This window comes from Camelina sativa, chromosome 11 (assembly GCF_030686135.1).
Source record: "Camelina sativa cultivar CO46 ecotype springtype chromosome 11, ASM3068613v1".
Taxonomy (NCBI): Eukaryota; Viridiplantae; Streptophyta; class Magnoliopsida; order Brassicales; family Brassicaceae; genus Camelina; species Camelina sativa.
The window spans coordinates 47718262-47739038 of NC_141890.1; the positions used below are offsets into that span (position 1 = coordinate 47718262).

At 33.4% G+C, this 20777-nt stretch overlaps 3 protein-coding genes and 3 pseudogenes across 6 annotated transcripts; 3 read left to right on the forward strand and 3 right to left on the reverse strand.

The window, feature by feature from the left end:
• Nucleotides 1–744: 744 nt before the first annotated feature.
• On the forward strand, nucleotides 745–2023 carry LOC104729014 (uncharacterized). Its single transcript, XM_087473050.1, has 3 exons — nucleotides 745–1283; nucleotides 1358–1614; nucleotides 1728–2023. Exons 1-3 carry the CDS (start codon nucleotides 745–747, stop codon nucleotides 2021–2023), a joined length of 1092 nt encoding a protein of 363 aa, XP_087329176.1.
• Nucleotides 2024–2383: 360 nt separating this feature from the next.
• Nucleotides 2384–3538, reverse strand: LOC104729015 (GDT1-like protein 5; annotated as a pseudogene). Its single transcript, XR_015571500.1, has 5 exons — nucleotides 3250–3538; nucleotides 3051–3164; nucleotides 2907–2968; nucleotides 2748–2820; nucleotides 2384–2648 (listed from the first exon to the last, which is right to left on the reverse strand). The product of XR_015571500.1 is annotated as a GDT1-like protein 5 (transcript).
• Nucleotides 3539–4331: 793 nt separating this feature from the next.
• LOC104726636 (uncharacterized) lies at nucleotides 4332–4932 on the reverse strand. Its single transcript, XM_010445544.3, has one exon. It carries the CDS (start codon nucleotides 4818–4820, stop codon nucleotides 4482–4484), a length of 339 nt encoding a protein of 112 aa, XP_010443846.1. The 5' UTR covers nucleotides 4821–4932; the 3' UTR covers nucleotides 4332–4481.
• A 3474-nt stretch (nucleotides 4933–8406) lies between these two features.
• On the forward strand, nucleotides 8407–11303 carry LOC104726637 (protein indeterminate-domain 13). The gene is made up of 3 exons (XM_019232633.2): nucleotides 8407–8869; nucleotides 9077–9476; nucleotides 10255–11303. Exons 1-3 carry the CDS (start codon nucleotides 8710–8712, stop codon nucleotides 10964–10966), a joined length of 1272 nt encoding a protein of 423 aa, XP_019088178.2. The 5' UTR covers nucleotides 8407–8709; the 3' UTR covers nucleotides 10967–11303.
• Nucleotides 11304–16714: 5411 nt separating this feature from the next.
• Nucleotides 16715–18157, reverse strand: LOC104729017 (fasciclin-like arabinogalactan protein 12 pseudogene; annotated as a pseudogene). Its single transcript, XR_015571502.1, has one exon. The product of XR_015571502.1 is annotated as a fasciclin-like arabinogalactan protein 12 pseudogene (transcript).
• Nucleotides 18158–19602: 1445 nt separating this feature from the next.
• Nucleotides 19603–20621, forward strand: LOC104726638 (dehydrodolichyl diphosphate synthase 8 pseudogene; annotated as a pseudogene). Its single transcript, XR_015571501.1, has one exon. The product of XR_015571501.1 is annotated as a dehydrodolichyl diphosphate synthase 8 pseudogene (transcript).
• Nucleotides 20622–20777: the final 156 nt, after the last annotated feature.

Genomic DNA, 20777 nt, shown 5'->3' on the forward strand with positions numbered 1-20777 from the left:
AGAGTTAAAATTAAGAAGATGTCTCTCTCAGATTCTTACTAACACAAATCATAAAGGTTGTAACTTGTAAGATCACGTACTTCAATCTTCTTTCCTTAGCTCATTCATTACAGTAAGCTCCCCTTCTTCCTTTCTCTCACATTTGATACTTGTTCATCTGTATAAACATATGAAGAGAACAAAGATGGTAGTTATAACTAATTTGCATATAGAAATTTCAACGTTTTATGTTTTATATAATCGATCAGGGGATTCTTCAATTTCTCCCCTTTTCTTTTTTTGACGTCAGAAGGGACCTTCAATTTCTCCATTCGACCGTACTACTAAATATCCAAAACCTTTGATGCAGAAAACACAAAGGTCTCCATCGAAGATGGGATCTCAAGAATATTGCATTTACAGAATACCAAGCCCACTGCGTGAAGTGAAACCCGAAGCCTATACATACACCTCGGATGGTTATCATCGGCCCACTTCATCACTCTGTCAAACCCAGAGCTTACAATCACGACATTGAAGCAAATATGCTTATGGAAGACCTTAAAAATAGCAATTCAAGGTGCATAATTAATTAAACCATACAGAAAGATTTATCTTATCATTGCACTTTGTTTGTGTTTACAATTATTTGAATAATATAAAAAACTTATATGTTCTGTTCTTTGATATATAATTAAACCATACTGAAAGGACTAATATGATTAATGAGTTATACATATAAATATATATAATACAGAAATTAATATGTACGTCGATGCATGGTTTATTAGCTATCTGGAGTATCTGATGATGGAGGGCCAAAAGAAAAGGTACAAAGAAGCTTTCATCAAAAGAATTGGGCAAATTAGTGTTGACGAGATGAAGAGAACCATACAAGCTAATATAGAGAAGATACGGGGAAGCTATGCAGTACCGACGTCATGGATCTCATCTCCTGACTTCGTGGACCTTATCCTTGGCGATTCAATTTTCATCTTGGAGCTCAGTCTCAGACATTGGGATAAAAAACACAAAACTTCCCAACCCTCTACGTCAATGGATACTAATACTACTACATGTCGTGATTTGACTGTGGACAAAACATTTTTCACTTGGACGGTGATCGAAGATCTCATCTTGCTGGAGAATCAACTTCCTTATTTCATTTTAGAAGAGTTTTTCGATCCCATCAAAAGAGACTTGTGTGGAAATCTAACGCTCTACCAACTTATCTTAAATTTATTTTCCAAGGTTGGTAAAATCAAAGAAAATACAAAGTTCATGCATTTTACAGACATGCACCGGTGTGTTTAATTACGAGGAATCGCTTGACCAGAATCCGGATATGAAGGGGACGAAAGGGAAAACTTATACGCAGAACGCTGAGAAACCTATCTCACGTAGGAGTTGAATTCAAGGTGTGGAAGGATGAATATTCATTGGACGTGGCATTTAAGGAAGGTTGCTTAACTATGCCTAGTTTCCCTGCGGATGAAAACTCTGATATCATTTTAAGAAATGTGATTGCATATGAGCAGTGTCATATGCTTGGAAATGCCTTGACTTCTGAATATATATATCTCATGAATTTCCTTGTTACATCCGATAAAGACGTCGAGGTACTAGATGCCAGAGGTACAAATAACATATTCTTTTTTGTTTATGTATATATATTAAACATATAGTGTAGGATTTAATTTGATGAATGATCATGAACATATATATATTTTGTGTTGCTTGTACAAAAGGGCTGATAACAAATGGTATTGGGAGGTCAAGCTTGGTCGTGAAGATGATTAACGAGTTAGGTGTAGGAGTGCGGCTGCCAGAATCCACCGTTTATCACGGCATAGCCATGAAACTCAGAGCGCACAGTAAATCTCGTAGAAAAAGGTTTTTGGCCAAACTCGGGAACGTCTACTACAGTGACTGTTTGACGGGGACAGCTACCACAGCCGCCGTAGTTCTCTTGTTTCTGACTATGGTTGCGACGGGAGCTTCTCTCTATCAAGCTATCATGACCCAACCAACCATAGTTACATGATCGACTGTTTAAAAGTCTCCACAAGAAAAATAGTTTTTGGTTTTGTATGTGTGACTGATTTTAATTTCTATTTTTCTATTAAAATAAGTTAATAAAGCTAGTAGTTATAATAACAAATCTAAGATATTTTCTTACAGTAATATATGGTAAACTATATATTAGTATGCAAGTTTAGTTTGTAGTAGACATGTTTTGTGTGTTTTTTTTTTACAAATTGTGACTTCATCAGACCATGTCCACTCTAGCAACTCTCTTAAATTACTCAAATATAAACTAATAATTAAATTAATACTAAACTAATTAAAGCAACTCACTTGGAACTTAAACAAAAACTTCCTTCCACTAGAGTATTCTAAAGAAGGTTGCTCAATCTACTTCACTTCCAATTGAGATTAAAAAGAGTATACAAATGAATGTTCCAATTGCCATAAAAGCATTCAAATCCAAGAAACCTGCTGTTTCAAGACATGGGGAAAACTTAAAAGGAGTATACAAATGAATGTTATTGCCAAAACGATTTTAGTTGCAACTGACTGAATACCATATGGAGGTGTCAAGCATCAACCGGAGTAAGAAATGACTGGATGCCAAAAATAATGAAAAGCATTCCACCGGAAAGAGCCTCCTGCAACACGTTAGACCCATTTGATCAAATCTTTGACAAAAAAACCACAGAACTTTGCTTCAATAACTGAATAAAGAGAGTGATATCATAGAACATTACAATTCGTTCAGATATTTGAGATGCTAAGCTCTTTCCACCAAACACAACAGCTGTGGTGCACAATGTTTGAGCCCTATGCAAGCAGAGAGATTAGTAAGCCGTAAGCAGTAGAGAAAGAGCTATCAGTTTGATATAAATCATTATGTGTAGAAGGCTTACAAAATTCCGCCAAGGACCACGCCAACTGGATTTTCATCTGCAGCCAAACCAATATTCGCAAGCTAGAAATAGAGCAAGTAACATTGAGTATGTGAAGCGCTAGCAAAAGTGGAACCAAGCAAAATGATGCAGAAGGAAAGTTACCTGACTCTTGTCACCCCACTTACCAAAGAAGTTAATTGAAAACGCCTTTAGAAAAATAGGAGAGAAGAATGCAATAAGGAACGGTCTTTTCTGCTTTTTCTGTTCATCTTCAATCTACAACATCAGAAAACAAATTATATAAACCTTTGTGTGCCCTCAAGATATCTTAAGTCTTTTTTTTTAAGATCAAGTTTCATACCTTACTGCTGTCTTTTTTTCGATTGATCTTTAGTCTTCTTCATATCAGAATCCTTTGATATTGAACAAGTGTCAACTGTCAACCCAAAAGCAATATCTCTAAAGAACAACAATGTTGTTATATGATGGGTCCATTTACGAGAGATCTGCATATTGTAAGTGTAAGTTCCAATAGCATATGTCAAGTTGCAAGCTCATAGAGATTATTCAGTAACAGTCACAAGCATTTTCACAAATATCTTACCAGATTTGATCAAAGAACATAACCACATCAACATCTCAACTTAGCTAAAATTCTCCAAAACTAAAACAAAGAAACGAATCATCAAAGCAAAATTTGGATTCGAAATGTTGCTAAAGCTTCAAGCTTTTGAGTATTATAGTACTTACAGCAGCAGCAACAAAGAACGTTTTGTCACCAATCTCGGAGAGGAAAGTCATAGCGAGACAATCCCTATCACGATTGGACAATGAAAACAAACCTTGGCTCTCCGACTCGCTCGCCGGTGGACCTCTCCGTCCCCTCGCCGTCTCCTAAAGACCATCAGATAGACCATGCATGCTCGTATCGCAGTCGAAGATCGATTGCCGTCACATTCGACTCCTCGATCGTGAAGATTAACGATTGGAACAGAACCGAACATCACTCGTTCTCAAAGACCAAGATCTCACGTATTTATGCCGGAATAAGCAATCAATTCAACTTGAATCGATTGAAATATATGAGTAGTGAAGAGGAATCCGAATTCAAAAAAGGTTTCGTCGAGAGAGGAAAGAGAGAGAGAGATTGGGGAGAAGAAAAGAAGAAAACAAATTGTGTTTTATATTTTAACAATACCCAATTATATTTTGCCACGTAACGTTGCTTCGATGGTTCTTCCGCTTCTCAGGAAAATGAGCTTTTTTTTTTTTTTTTTTTTATGTTTTTGATTTAATTTTGGCTCAGAAATTCTTTGAGGAACTCAAAGAGAAATGCCACTGGGCATGGTCTCATATGATTTAAATAGTAATAACCAAAAATTCTTGATTGTTTTGACTAACCAACTTTAACTAATATCAATCGGTGCATATGTTCCAAAAGTAAAAAAAAAAAACATGTTTTTATTTCAACGTTTAGAGCGATTTACATAGATCTCATCGAAAAAAAAAAAAAAAAAAACACACACAGCAGCGCGATCACTGATTCAACATGCAAAGGAGAAGATCAAGATCCGGGGGGGGGGGGGGGGGGAACTAAGAAGAAGCTTGGGATGATCCGGATTTGTGGAGGTAGAGTTTTCCAAAGACGTGAAGAGCTGTGACGAAGCCGATGAAACAGAGACTCATGATCAGAACCACGGTCGGTGAGATCTTCAAACCCGGAGCTTCGTCTGTGTAGAACCTCAGCATGTTGCTCGGTCCTGATCCACCCGCGGATCCGCCGCCTGACGATGCCGATCCGCCGCCACCTAGCCTGCGGCGACGCATGCCTGCAGTAGCGGCGGCGGATCCACGTTGAGCGGCCAGACCGGGTCGAGCGGTTGAGCCTCCGGTGGAGGTTGATTGTTGGGACTGCGAAGACCCTCTCGCCATCGCTTTGTATTGTACGGTCAGATTAGGGGAAAAAAAGACGAAGAGAGAGGTTAAAGGAGCGGTGAACGAAGGGTAATATGGTAAATAATGTCAAATCTAGGGGCGGTTACTTTGGTGTAATAGAGAGACACGTGTAGTTTTTTTTAAGTACTAGTAGAAAACTCCCAACGACTTTTTTTAAGTATTAGTAAAGTTTTGATCCTCGGTTTGGCACCATTAATGAATTTAATTATCTCTAATGACAATGCAAATGCATATGCAATGACTTGGATTCGTGTTTAATCATTCCTCCTACACAACACTACCGTTTTACAAATTACAATTGAGAACAGAATAAATGAAGAAACTTCATTGAAGATTAGATTGGGCTTCTCCAACTAATTTCTAGTTTGGTTCAAGCTATAGTTTTTTCCTACTATGGATTTCACATTTGGGTTTATTTTTGTGATCCAGATCATTCATATCTAGACTGGGCTATCGTAAAAACAGTTGGGCTACTCTTGCCACACTGCCCACACCTACTTTAATTTCAGCAAAACCTTAAAAACAACTAATTTAGAATCATGGATTTAAATCTAAATCACTTTGATTTTATCCACTTCACTTTGATTTGATCTATAGGTAAATAAATATGTCATATCATAATACCCGGTGGAGCTAAAGAGAAATCTAACTAAATTAAAAAATATTGTTTTTTTTTTAACGTGTTTTCTAAGTCAGATTTAATGTTTGCAATTTGCTATTTGCTATTTGCATACTAAAACGAGGAAATAAGATCAAAGTGAACTCTTCCAAAAAGCTTAATCCAAGTAAGCCCCTAAATTTATTATTTCAAAGTTAAAGAAAACACAGTGTCAGTGTGAATACTTTGGTGATTATAAGTCTATTATGTAACGCAGAATAGGAGGATCTTTCACACGCATGTGTGATGTGTCTAACTCAGTATAACGCTATGTAATTGTGTGTATATTTGATCGTTACAGGTCAATAATGTACTTATGGCGTAATTATGTAATGATGATTTGCTTGCCCCATCAAATTTGATTGTAACGTTGGCTGTAAAGACAATCTCCTTTTCTTCGTGTGCTATTTTCGTTTCTAGATCTTTCTTTCTTTTATATCCTTTACATGTTGATGTCATCTCATAATTATCCTGCTTGTTTATTTGTCTTTCTTTCCTCACTGTTCATCTCAAAATTATCATGCTTGTTAATACTCTAATTAAATATTCATTTGTCATACCAATCAAATCCACGAACTACATAATTTTGTTAACTATACTACTTGACCCATAGGCCATAGATATAGGGTAAGAAAGAACCTCTTCTATTCAAATTAGGAAATCAACATTCTTAGAATGAAGACTGAGATTAGAAATATGGGAATAGAGAGAGAGAGAGAGAGAGAGGTAATGATTGTAAAATACGAAAAATAAGTAACGTTGATTTGGACAAAATGCGTTATAACTACTTTAGTTAGACAGAAGTGGTGTGCTCTGTTAGTATATGATGTGATGTCACTTGTCTCACTCGTAAATGATTTGCCAAAACTTTGATTTCCATTATCAAATTTAAAGTTACGTATTCATCATGATCAGATAGATATTACTAGAGGGGAATATGATCCGTGACATCCATCTTGCAAAGTCATATATATCTTATAATTCTTGTCGGTATATATTTTCACTTTCAGCTCCTAAAGTACGTTTGCTCGTTGTAATTTAATTTAATTTCAATAAATATGGAAATAATAATTTGATCTTCATCTTATATGGGTTAAGAACTTTGAGATATCCCATATACTAGATAGTTATAAATTCAAATGGTTCTAGGTTTGATCCTACCCAAAGAAACAAGATTTAGTTTTTTTTTTTTTTTTTTTTTTTTTTTTTTTTTTTTTTTTTCTGGTTCTAGTATGAATTATTTGTAGAGACAAACATTCTGGCGAAAAGGAGCAAAAGCAATGGTTGAGGTAGACCTTCTTATAACCAAGTGTTTACACATCATTTAAACCATGTGTAATCCTCTGATGCTCAATGAAATCCAGTTTGCTGAAAATGAAATGGTGTGGTCTTATTGTTTAGTCAACTTTCAAACAATAAGAAAAGTCCAAAAGTTTAAAGTTGTTCACATCTCATGCATACATAATCATTATACTGTATACAAGATATATATTCAAAATTTTCAATATCGATGCATTACAAAAGAACGACGTTCTAATTATGTCGACTTCATAAGTTTTCATATATCTATTTTAACATTTTTTTAAGTATTTTTTAAGTAAATTTTTGTGTCATCCTCTCTTATCTTTATCTTTGTATCTAAACAAGTTTCAACTAAATTCTCTACAATCCTTACAACCAAACACAATCATTTTCTTATTTGATAATATTAATTTCCTAAAATATATCTATCTAATTTAAATCAATACGTTAGATTAAAATATAATTCTCCTTTCATTTTTATTTAATCTTATATTTAATTATTTTAATTACTATTTAATACATAAAGTTAATAAATTTTAGATTTTTTTTCAGCATATAATGTGATTTGAATTTTTATAAACGGATATATATTAAAAATTGTCTTAGGATATTTGTAATCAAACAAGTATATCCACATATAGAGCTCGAAATACATTTTTGGAGTACAATAGGGTGCCATCACTTTTTGCCAAATTCGGGTCGGGTTTTTAACTAAAATTATAACCGATTCAATTATCCGGATCCTCCTTAAGATTGCCGAATATTTTGGGCCGGATTTTAATCCGTAGCATACTTATTTACATCCAATTAATGCTCATTGTATCTTAGGAAAAATCCATGCCGAATTTTTAAGACCGAGTTTGACAAAAAGAATTGATAACCCAAATTATGTAATCACATCTTCTTAATCACATCCCTATAATATAACAACTAATTCAAGATGAATACATCTTAGAAAATATCTAATTTGTGTTTAATAAACGATTACATATTTGGTAAGATCTTATTAGCTTTAAATGTACACTATTAATCCAATAATATCAACTGAGAACCATAATAAGAATATGCCAGATCATTCATTCCTAAATCATAAATAACAAATCGTAAAATGTATATTCTCAACTTACGAATCAAGAGTTTCTACAAAACTCTACCTACAACCGATAACAGTATATATATCAACAAAATAATAGACCTGTGGTGTACTATGGGATAAAACCTAGTGTAGATTAAGGATAATCATATATTATTTTAAAATTATCTCATTTCTTACAAAGTATATATAAAGACATGGTAGTCCTATTTTAATTTTATTAGAATGATATGAAAATAATATTCTAAAAAAAATGAATAAAGTTAATTAATATTAAATCTTACATTTTAAACTAAAAAATATCAAATAGGATTATATAAAAATATGTGTAAAAAATAAACAAATTGTGTTAAACTAGAAAATAAGAATGGTCCAGTTTGAGTCCATGTATACTGACCGACCTGTAATAGAACAGTTGTGTGTAAAATATAGAGAGAGATTCCGTCTTAGCAAGCCTTCTTTTTTGGAGTTATCCTACAAGACTCTTCACAAGTGATCATAAGTTGCTCATCACAATCTCTCTTAAAACATAAAAATCCAAAAACAAATATTAGTATTACCCACGACCAAAAACCAAAAATAATCATCTCACTTTTCAACCCATAAGAAAATATCTTGATTTACTTCATATGTGCCACAAATTAAGCTTTACTCTCGTAATTATATAGATATCACTTTCATTTTTACATGTTTTCTTCTCTCCTTTCTCTCTTTGTCTGTCTTCTTGCTCTTAAAGATTCTTGCTTGTTTAAGTAGAGAAGTGTAACACAACTTAAGAGTTTTTTTTTTCTTTTCTTTTTGTCTTCTTACATATGAATCATCAAGACATGATGATTCCACATAATCATGACCGTCTCTCAGTCCCTAGCTTTGTCCATGCCCAAGAACACATCACTCCAAATCCTAACCCTAACTCTAAGCCTGCCTCCACTAGCACAGCCAAGAAAAAGAGAAACCTCCCAGGCAATCCAGGCATGTTTATAAAATATTTAAAAGTTTTCCGTGGTTTTTTTCATTTTCTTTAAAATCTTTTATTGTGTTTTCATCAAATTCAATATATATGATCTTGTTCCAAGAGTAGATCTTTGTGTCTTCTTGTTTCCTTCTTGGTTACTATTTTATTGTTGTTGGTTTTAATTTTGTTTCTAACAACATGAACAAACAACAAAAAAAAAACAGATCCAGATGCAGAAGTCATCGCTCTATCTCCAAAATCCCTCATGGCGACAAATCGGTTCTTCTGCGAAATCTGCAGCAAGGGGTTTCAGAGAGAACAGAATCTTCAGCTTCACAAAAGAGGCCACAACCTGCCATGGAAGCTGAAGCAGAGAACAAACAAGAGTCAGGTGAAGAAGAAAGTATATATATGCCCCGAGAAGAGCTGCGTCCATCATGATCCAGCTCGAGCCCTAGGAGACCTCACTGGAATCAAGAAGCACTTTAGCCGGAAACATGGAGAGAAGAAGTGGAAATGCGACAAGTGTTCCAAGAAGTATGCTGTGGTATCCGATTGGAAAGCTCATAGCAAAATTTGTGGTAGCAGAGAGTTTAGGTGTGATTGTGGTACCGTCTTCTCCAGGTCATTACTACTCTCTTTCTACTTCTTGTTTTTGCAGTACTATCATTTTCCCTTTAACGCGCTAAATTATTGGATATTTATTTTCGGAAAACATATACATAAAGTTCCAAATTTTCATCAAACACTTCTAAAAATTTATAACAACAAAAGAGGCTTCATATTTGCAGTTATTTGAAGTCTTTGATAAAAATTACAAGTATAAACGTAAACGGTAAACACAAACGCAAATAAACAAATTTCGGAAAAAAAAACCGGCGGGTCCTATAATTGGACATTTAAACAGGTGCATGTATGCATAAAGCATGAGATTGCATTTGTTATCAAAAATTAAATATAAAAAGATTCCTTTTGTTTGTACTATCTTTATATACAGAGTCGTCAAACCGTGCTTTTTTTGTTCCTTTTCACATTTCATATATACACGTAAAGTAATTCGGAACTGTAGATCTATAAGTTATTGGGTTTACGTTATGTCTAGTACGTGGTGTTTTTGGCTTGTAGCTTGTCGTTTGGATACCACTACCGTTAATTATTTCATGGCTTGTTATTGTCTTGGTCCAGTTTGTAGTTTTATTTAGACATCAATATCGAGGAGAAAAAGGCTACATGATTGGAACATGATGTGGTCATGTCTCAATAACCTAAAGTCTTCTGTTTCCTTACTACATGCATACACCAATTCCAAGCTTGCATTTTATAAAGATTCTACATTTTATAAAGACTTGCATATTATAGCCTATTATATTAACATAATTCCCATGATGTATGATTGTATCAGGAAGGACAGTTTCATCTCACATAGAACCTTTTGTGATGTCTTAGCTGAAGAAAGTGCTAAATTCTTCTCAGTTCCATCACCCTTAGTCGCCAATAATACCATCTCCACAATTGCTGATACCAATAGTCCAGTTCTTGTTCAATCACAATTGGATCAATCACTCACAGGTACAGGCACCGATCTTAACGTCAACAACAATAACACTATCTTATTGGGGAAAAACTTCACCAAATCCGACCCAATCCCGCAACAAACCAATACTTTCCCGTTGTCCCCACAACCAACACCTCGTGGTACATCTGATTCGGTTCATAACCTATGGAAGTTACGAGAAGAGGAATATTCAAACCAGTGGTTACTCAATGAATGTATGAACAACAACAAAAACATTATTCGTAAAGTAGTATCCACAAATCAAGAAGATGAGATCAAAAAGGGAAATATCTATAGTGGCTCAAACTCAACCGATGCAAACATCGCATCCTTGTTCTCTTATAATCAAGAAGCAGGAAGTCAGGCTTCATTGTCGGCAACAACATTGCTTCAAAAGGTGGCTCAAATGGGATCATCATCGAGTTCCGATACTAGCACCATGTTGGGGCTAATGACTTCATCCATCTTCAACAATAGGATGCCAAACTCCGATGGTTTAAATACGAAAAATAAGGAAGAAGAGTGGACCAGAGACTTTCTTGGTGTTAAGAAGCCGTGACGACCAACAATGTCTACATCATCATCATCATCACTTCCTATCAAGCATGCCATGATGTACGGTGAACCATGACATATATTCCCAAGTTGGCTGCAAGCCTGCAACCATGATAGGCGGGAAAATAACTGTACGCATGGCGTCAGATTCTGAAAATACTCGTTTTTTGTTCATGTACAAGGTAGTTATAATCATGTTTAAGGATGTTTGAATTCTCCAGGCTTTCTTTAGGAACAATACACAAAAAAAATCTGAAGCGATCGACAACTCACATGGAAGTCTTTGGAATTTTTTCACATAATAATATGTATTGACTAATCAATAATCCGTTATTTGTATATTTGTTCTGATCATTGGAGACAACGAACATTCGATAATCCAACCTATATGGAGATGCGAGATCACAAGAATAAGAACGTACATTTATAATCGAACCTGTAATGACTAATCGTGATTGAAAACGCATATGTTATCTTTTTTTTTTTTTTTTTTTGAAGGCAAAAGTTGCGTTAATTTCAGCTAATCCAAATTTTATTAATTGACAATATGTAGATTGTAGTTATATTAGCATATTAACCGATGACAACTGTTGGAATAATGAATTGTGGTAATATCAAAGAAACGAATAACAATAATCTATGCAATTAAAATAACAACACTACTGAGGAACAAAAGAAAAAAACCAAAAACAAAAAAAAGTATCTCCTTAGAAAAACACACTACTGAGGAACAAAATCAACCATGCACTATTATTCAACAATAACAACAAACAACATAGACACCGGCGCCGGAGACATGGTTCTCTTGTACAATGAATGCCTTAAAAACCACGCGGTCAGTCTCGGCGGCCACGCTCTTGACGGCTGCGGTGAGTTCATACCTAAATCAACCACAACCCTCACAGACCCTCCGTCTCTTAGGTGCGATGCCTGTGGCTGCCACCGCAATTTCCACCGTCGTAGTCCTTCTGACGTCTTCAGTCACTGCTGGTCACCACCGCCAGTGCCGTGCCCAGGTTTGTCGGGGTTTAAGGCGAGTTTAACATTAGAAGTTATTTTAATATATTTAATGAAAATAAATAAATATTAAAATTCAAAATTATAATAAAATAAATATCAAAAATTTAAAACTATATAAATTTTTCAAACAAAATAAAAAATCTAAAAAGCCTTACTTTCTATTTCAATAAACTATTTCACCAACTTCTCTTAATCTTTTATTTTTTTCTGTTTTACGACCTTACTTGGTATTTTACAATTTAAAGTTTTGTTTTCATTTTTGTATATTTTTATAAATAAATATATTCAAAGGAATCATACGAGTTGTTTAGGAAATAAAAAGACTCCCAAAACCATAATGATACACCATATTTTCCATAATTGTGAGTCAAAAAAACACACAAAAAAACTATATAATTTGGGGCCTGAGGCAAATTCCTTTTTCCTAACCCATAGGCACGGCCTTGACCACCGCTACAGCCACTCGCCTCCACTCCCCACTTGCTTCTCTCTCCCAGCTCTTTCTCTGGACCCTCGAATCAAGAAGACAAGAACAAATTCACGGTGGCAAAGGAAGATAGGTCGGCGATGATGAAAAAGCGTAAGAGGACAAAATTAACGGTGGATCAAAAGGAGAAGATGAGAGGTTTCGCAGAGAGAGCGGGGTGGATATTTGAAAATGCGTAATCGATCATCGATCATCGACCATGACTCATGACCTAGATATTTGAATGCGTAGCATTTACTTCAGTTTTTTGTTTAAAAGTATTTACTTTGCTAATTATAGTGTAAATAATTCATGATTAACAAAATAGTTATATAATATACTAGGTTAGTCTCGTGCGTTGCACAAGATTATTATATTACTTTGTTTTTTGGTTAAAAGTCATTAAAACTAAATTAAATTTTTAAACATTTTTTCGAGAGATTTTACAATTTGAAATTTATACCAACAAAGTCTATTTGTATCGAGAAACTTTGTTTTTTTGATTAAAAATCATTAGGTTTTTGGAATTATTTTATTTGTATTCATTAACTATATAGTTAATTTTATATGATGAGCTTATCCTTTTCTAAATTATGAATAATTTAAAAAACCTTTTTAAAAGTTTAAATCATTATATTATTGATGTTTTTTATTGAATTTTAAATTATATTATAGTTTATACTATTTGTATTCTATAATTAGAACATGTTATTTTGTGATGTAACCAAAATGCAATACATTTAATGTAGAATTTGTGATTGTAAAATAAAGTGTTGATAATCTGAGTTCCTCGTAGATCATGAAGACAAGTTGAATATCATCCTTCTTCATATTGGGTGGCTTGCCTTTGTATTATTTCTAGGTCTTATATTACAGCTTCCATATCAAGTGCTCTTGTTTCATTTGGATTGGGGTATTCGCTTTCAAAGAAGACGTTGAGTGGTTGTGGGTTAGCTGATCAAAATGATAGGATAGATGTGTGTATAAAATCTGTCAAATTATTCATGAAAGGTAATATAAAATTGGTTATGTTTCTGAAATGCGGATTGTTGTAATATGAGATTGTGTAGCTGATGTTGTTTTTTTTGTCGGTATTTGAGCTTTATATTAAAGTGTGAGTTTAGGAGAGTTTAGACATTACTATATTTTATGGAAATCTTTGGTAATTTAGTTTTGGAGATAAAAATAAGGTAGGACTTCAATTAAGCATAGATGCCATTAGAGAAAACTTTTTAATTTTAAAATCTAAGATAGTTGTATGCAAGTTGTAATAGATTGATTTTGAAAATGTTTTTTTTTAGGGACAATAGAGATGCATCTTCAAAAACAAATGTAAGATACATATCATTTAGTATCTAAAGTTAAAATTTAGAACTAAGCTTTTCTAATAATATTAAATTTTGTTCTTTTTGTCACATACAACAATAACAACCAACCAACAAAAAACAAAAAAAATGTATAATATTTAAGAAAGAGTGAAAGAGAATGAGAAAATGAGTATTCATAGGATGGGAAGTCATATGAGTTACAATTTAGAAACAAAAAGTATGGGAGTTAATTGTAATTTATTATGTGTTGAATAAAATTGAATAGAGAAATATAGTTAATGCAAATTTATTTTATTTCAGTTTTTATATTAAAGTGTGAGTTAAATGTATATGATTAATGTGTTTTATTTATGGTTTAATTGAATATTTTTTTATTTGCGCTTTGTATTAAGTGTGAGTTAAACTTCTATGATTAAAGTGTTTTCTTTGTGATTTAATTGGAGAATTTTTCTATATTAAGTCATGAGTTAAATTAAATGTGTTTTATTTGTGGTTTATTTGAAAAAAAATATATGTTCAATGACAACATGTGTATTATTTATGGTTTCATTGGATTTTTTTTTAAGTTTTATGTTAAAGATTGATTTCAAAATCAAACGTTTAAAATAATATTTAATTTGTTTTTTTAACACATACAACAATAACCAACCAACCAACCAACAAAAAAAACACAAAAAATGTATAATATCTAAGATGAAGGGAAAGAGAATGAGAGAATGAAAAATGAGTGTTTATAAGATGGGAAGTTATGAGAGTTACAGTTTAGAAACTAAAAAGTATGGGAGTTAATTCTAATTTATTGTGTGTTGAATAAAATTGAGTGGAAAAATAAAGTTAATACAAATTTATTTTATTTCAGTTTTAATATTAAAGTGTGAGTTAAATGTATATGATTAAATGTGTTTTATTTATGTTTTGATTGAATTTTCTTTATTTTATTTTAGATTTATATTAAAGCGTGAGTTAAATTTATATTATTAAAAGTGTTATGTATGGTTTCATTGGAAATAATTTTATTAATTTTATATTAAAGTGTGAGTTAAATTTATATGATTGAATGTATTTTATTTGTGGTCTCCTTAGAAATAGTTTTTTTTTGTTTCATATGACAAAATGTGTTTTATTTATGGTTTAATTGGAAATATTTTTATTTTATTTCAGTTGTAATATTAAAGTGTGAGTTAAATGTATATGATTAAATGTGTTTTATTTATTGTTTTGATTTAACCTTTTTAGCTTTATATTAAAGGGTGAGTTAAATTTAAATGATTGAATGTGTTTTATTTGTGGTTTAATTGGAATTTTTTTTTAGGTTTATATTAAAGTTTAATTTTAAAGTGTATGATTAAATTTCTTATTTATTGAAAATATATATTCTTAGTTTTACATTTAAAGTGTGAGTTATATTTATTTGATTAAATATGTTTTATTGGTAGTTTAGTTAATTTTTTGGTGAATAAGTTTTTTGGACAAGTGTCAGTTTTACAGTAGTTGTGGAAGAAAGTTTTAGGAGGTATCCTACTTTATTATATAAAAAGTTTAATTTTAAAGTTATGATTAAATGTCTTATTTGTGGACTAATTGAATTTTTTTTTTAGTTTTATATTTAAAATGTGAGTTATATGTATTTGATTAAATGTGTTTTATTGGTAGTTTAGTTAAAATTTTGGTGAATAAATTTTTTGGACAGGTGTCAGTTTTACATTAGCCATATATCAAGCTGTGGAAGAATGGAGATGTCGAGATTTCCTTCGACTTGGCTGATTCGAAATCTCACGGAATTGAACAGATAAGGGGAAGGAATGGGGAAGAGAGGGGCGAGGAAGAGGAGAAGTCGGAACTCCGAGATTCTGTCGATTTTTCTTTGAGAAATCGACAAAATTCTGTGGCCCATTAATGATGTACATCCTATTATCAATTGCTTTAAATATGAGATAACACATTATTAAAAAAAAAACCAAAAAATTTAGAGGTACCAAGTGACAGATAGATAGAACTCTTAAAGGGTGTAATCCTACTTTATTATATTAGATATAGGTAAATGGTCAAATAATATGGTCTATCCCAACATACATCATTTTGATTTTTCTTCAATTACCAAGAGACATTATTGGTCAAAAAAATTCCAAGTTCTTAATTTAAAATATTTTCGGACTATATAGAGTACATGTATGGATGTAAATTGTGTCCCTTCCTTAACTAGTGACATGAGCCACACTCCTTTTGTAATAGTAAATTTCAAGATGTGATCCAGTATATTCTCATTTTTACTATATAAACGAATCTCCTGATGAGTTTTATCAAGGCCAAGTAGTCTTTAAATAATAAGATATACGTTGTTAGGAATATTATTTGTTCATATGGATGGCACTTTTAATTTCATCAGCATCTCTTATTTTGCCTTTTTTCCGTTTAAGGATAAAGCTTCGGTACAAGCCCTCACATAGTTGTCCTAGTTAAGGATTTATGCAGTTGTTTCGATATAATATGTATTTTTTATAAAATCCGTGGCTCTTCACGTACAGCTTGAAGTATTTGATGGTCTTTATTCCTTCTCATCAGAACCTCCTAGTTGGGGGTGATATTTAATGAATGATTCTTTGGTGGAGTACTAGTCCGTCACCTATATGACGTTTTGAGTTTTGATTCCAAATTACAAGTTTTGATTTCTGAAAACTTTTGTCGTTGTTCACCAATTTCTGAAATCAGGCTTTCAATTTTTTTTTTCAATTTACATTTTACAGTGTATCATTTATATATTTTCACAAAAGGATCGGAATATATTTCATATTTATCATATTTATTTTGGTAAAGACTAAAGAGTTTGATTTAGTTTTTATTGTATACTACATTACTACTTACTTGAGTTGGGTTTAGAGTTGGATATCATCATTTAAAGCTACCGTGTTTGCATTGAAAGAAATGTAAAAAAATCGGATCAAAGGAAAAAGAAAAGATATAAAAGAGATATTAACAAATACAAGAGAAGAAAATGGAAATATAAAAAACAGATGTGTTGATTAACACAAAATCGTAAGGAAACGAAGAGACAAATATACCCCCAAAATGGCAAAATCACCCACATGACACAAAATCATGAGTAATAATAATAATAGCAACGTATCACCACAACAACTTTTATCAAAAAAAAAAAAAAAAAAAAACTTAATACCATCACAGATAAAACCATGCGAGCATTACGCTCATGACGCAAAACGACACCGCATCACACACAGAACCAACGTTACGCGAGGCAAACGAAGCATCCGCCGGAGAATCATCACCGGAACTATCACTGTCCTCCTTCTTCTTCTTTGATTTCGTGACCGACGGAGCCGGAGCCGGAGCTGGAGGACGAGGATCGAAAACTTGCTGTGGAAGCAAAACCTTATCGACCTGGTAAACAGCGAGCTGTCCATCGCTGTAGACGTTGCCGGAGACTGTGGTGTTGGTTACACCAGTCGTGATATTTACGGTATTGCCACTGGTGGTAATGTTGAGAGGGAAATGTCCTTCGGCGGAGTCACCGGCCTGAGTCCGGAGAGGGTTGCTTATTGTTTGGAAGTTTGAGGAAGAGACGTAACTTGGTATGACGTGAAACTGAATTAGCTCTACTTGTTGCTCGTCGTTTAAGGAGTTTAGGGTTCCGGCTTTGAGACTGGAGAATGAGGAATCGCTCGGTGCAAAGATAGTTATTCCGTTGTCGGAGTTGTTTAGTTGGCCGAGGAGTTGGTTAGCAACGCCGGTTGATTTGAGTAGTCGGATGAAGACAGTGAATTGTCCTGCTTTTTCTAGGATTTTAGTGACATTTGTTGGTCCTGCTGGTGCCGGTGCGGCGGCTGGGGAAGACTGAGATAGGGTTCCGGGAGTGGTAGTGAGGAGGAGGAGGAGGAGGACGGTGAAGAGGACGATGATGAGAGATTGTTCCATGGCGCGGATCTTTGTTTTTAAAAGAGTGTGGTTTTTTTTTTTGGTTGTGTGAGATAGGAGTTTATATGAAGAGTAAGGGTTATATTGTAATGGGGGAAATTGATTGGTTAAGAGGTCAACATTGTTACAACTAATATATAAGTTGATAGTTAATAATCAATTATGTTTTTTTATTTTCCATCAAATCTTATCAAATGAATCGTTTTACCTCTAGACAAAATCATTGGATATATAGTTTTAAGCCGTTGATAAAAAAAAGTAATAATGGGTTTTCGTATTAAAGAAACTAATCAGATAAGTAATCAAGTTCTAATTGATAACAACCTTTCAACAAATAGAGCTAAGTATTCAAGTGTACATATAAAATCGACTATCGGTAACAAACGACCTCTTGTAGTAGTTGGTATGACGGTGTGTGTGTGTGCAAAAACATAAAAGAAAATCATTACTTTGTTAGTAATTGTTTGAGCTTTATAAATGTTGGGGGCAAAGCCCATATCCAACAGTAATTATCAAATCCTGTGTAAGGAACGGTGGGAGGAATAATGGAGAATGTGGTGTATGATAATGGAAGGAGCAACTTGCAACTTTGCTTGCAAACTAAGAAAAAGCAAACAAAAAAAAATTGATTAGTGGTGGGCTCTCTCTAATTCTTCTAGCATATTTCACGTATGTGAACTTCAAAATTTTTTGACCGATCAACTATATCAAAATGAAAAATAAACTATAACCGATCAAATATTTTTGCCAAGATATTTTACGCCGAAATCAGTAAAGTGTTCGAATAGTACTAGCTATTAGATTTTTCTGCAGGTGAAAAGACTTGTATTGTATATTGGAGTTGATCGAAAAAGAATCGCTCATTACAGGAAAACAGTTTCTCAAGCGGTGAATTGATTTACCTTTTTTTAGTGGAACAATGTTCTTTTAGTACTTTTGCCATTTCTCCAAGGAAACACAGATTGTGTTCCACCTTTTTAAATTCCACTTTCCACATGATACATAATATATGTGAGCTAATTCAAATTTTTTATAAAATTACTTGTGAACGGAGGAGAACTAGAGATATTTGATGACAAAATTTATCAATTATGTTTCATTTGTAAATCGTAATTCAATGTCAGCATAAATGACTTGAATAAAATAAAAACGTTAATATATATGTTCGTATTTGACAATTAAACTAACTTGGAGGGAGCGGGGAGATTTGTGAAGGTGGGTGTGAATTGGATTTGTAAGTGTAATTAAGTGTAATATATAATTGTGGGGCATAATGAAAACAACAATGTCATCCTACTATGATGTTTATGCTTTTATCAGATTTGATTATGATTGGCATCCTTACTGTGGTTCTAGACAACTGTAATTGTCACTTTTTTTTCTTCCAAAGAAACATAATTTAATTAGTTGCAATTTCTATTCAGAATTGTATATGGCTCACTGGATTAGTAATTAAAGATTTAAAAGAAAAATATAATCGAAACTAAAAGATAAAAAGAGAGTAAGTAGACGTCCTTAATTACAAGTTTACTACTTTTCTTGTGTATCATTACAATTGAACATAGAAGAGTCTTAATTTACGTGTTTGTTTTAAGTTCTCTTTTGGACAAGTTAATCTGCTTTCGAGCCTCTAATCTTCCTCTTTCTTAATAATCTGATCCAAAACCAATACAATCTTTTGCGTACGTAGGTCGATTTTTCTCAAGTAAAATGCATATTATTTTCTTTTTAAAATGTCTTAACCGGAGACATTACAAATTTGATTTAACCAAGAAGAAACTAATCAGCCAATTTATCTCTTCCCCTAAAAATCAGCCGTATCATATGCTCATTCCATTTGCATTCCCTCCAAAAAAGAACAAACTTTATATCTTTTGTTTATATTTCACTAACAACATAACCAAAAATTTCCCATTGTTCTTGAATTCTCCTCTCCGATAAGGCGATAACCATATATAAAACCCCGGTTTTCGATATGAATACCCAAGAAGAAGTAGGAGAATTTACTCAAATCTTCAACGCTTTGATGAGTCTAATGAGGAAATTCATATTCAAAGTTCTATGTGCGGGTCCAATCCCTAATCACGTCTCATTCATCATGGATGGAAACCGCAGGTTCGCCAAGAAACACAATCTTACAGGCCTAGACGCAGGACACAGAGCCGGTTTCATATCCGTGACATATGTTCTTCAATACTGCAAAGAGATTGGTATACCGTACGTGACACTCTACGCGTTTGGCGTCGATAATTTCAAGAGACAACCTGAAGAAGTTGAGTGTGTGATGGATCTGATGCTGGAGAAAGTCGAGTACACGATCAATCAAGCTGTCTCGGGGAATCTTAATGGCGTGAGAGTGTTCTTTGTCGGTGATTTGACTTCGTTAAACGAGCGTCTTAGAGTGGCGGCGCAGAGACTGATGGAAGTTACGGAAGAGAATAAGGATCTGATGGTTGTGGTTTGTGTTGCTTACAGCACAAGTCACGAGATTGTTCACGCTGTTCGAGAATCTTGCGTTAGAAAGTGTGATGGTACTGGAGATGATCCGGTAGTTTTGCAGGTTAGTGATGTTGAAGAGTGTATGTATACATCGGTTGTGCCGGATCCAGATCTTGTGATACGAACCGGTGGAGGAGATCGACTGAGTAACTTCATGACGTGGCAGACTTCGAGATCGCTTCTTCACTCCACCGCTACTCTTTGGCCGGAGTTAGGACTCTGGCATTTGGTTTGGGCCATTCTTAAATTCCAGAGAATGCAAGATTACTTGGAAAAGAAGAAAAAGCTCGACTAAATAGTTTATGAGTTAAACCCTAGAATGAACTTTTAACCCTTTCGTTTGATTTACGTTTTTCTCGCAGACAATAAACTATGAATTGAAACAAGAAAGCAACAGAAATATTCTTTTCATTATATATGTACTGGATCCGAATAACAAACACAAAGACACCACACACAAATAGAGGTTTAATTTAAACACAGTTTTGTAAAGAAAAGAAGCAAGCAAATCTTGAAAAGTTTTGTACACTATTATCCATTTTGCCATCTAAGAACATAAGACAATCAGTCAT

What these genes read in the sequence shown, in the direction of transcription:
- LOC104729014 (XM_087473050.1), top strand. Translation starts at nt 745, where the DNA reads ATGTACGTCGATGCATGGTTTATTAGCTATCTGGAGTATCTGATGATG. An exon ending in CATTTTACAGACATGCACCG is followed by an intron (nt 1,284 to 1,357) that starts GTGTGTTTAATT and finishes ACTTATACGCAG; the next exon opens with AACGCTGAGAAACCTATCTC. An exon ending in CGAGGTACTAGATGCCAGAG is followed by an intron (nt 1,615 to 1,727) that starts GTACAAATAACA and finishes CTTGTACAAAAG; the next exon opens with GGCTGATAACAAATGGTATT.
- LOC104726636 (XM_010445544.3), bottom strand. Translation starts at nt 4,820, where the DNA reads ATGGCGAGAGGGTCTTCGCAGTCCCAACAATCAACCTCCACCGGAGGC.
- LOC104726637 (XM_019232633.2), top strand. Translation starts at nt 8,710, where the DNA reads ATGAATCATCAAGACATGATGATTCCACATAATCATGACCGTCTCTCA. An exon ending in AAACCTCCCAGGCAATCCAG is followed by an intron (nt 8,870 to 9,076) that starts GCATGTTTATAA and finishes AAAAAAAAACAG; the next exon opens with ATCCAGATGCAGAAGTCATC. An exon ending in TGTGGTACCGTCTTCTCCAG is followed by an intron (nt 9,477 to 10,254) that starts GTCATTACTACT and finishes TGATTGTATCAG; the next exon opens with GAAGGACAGTTTCATCTCAC.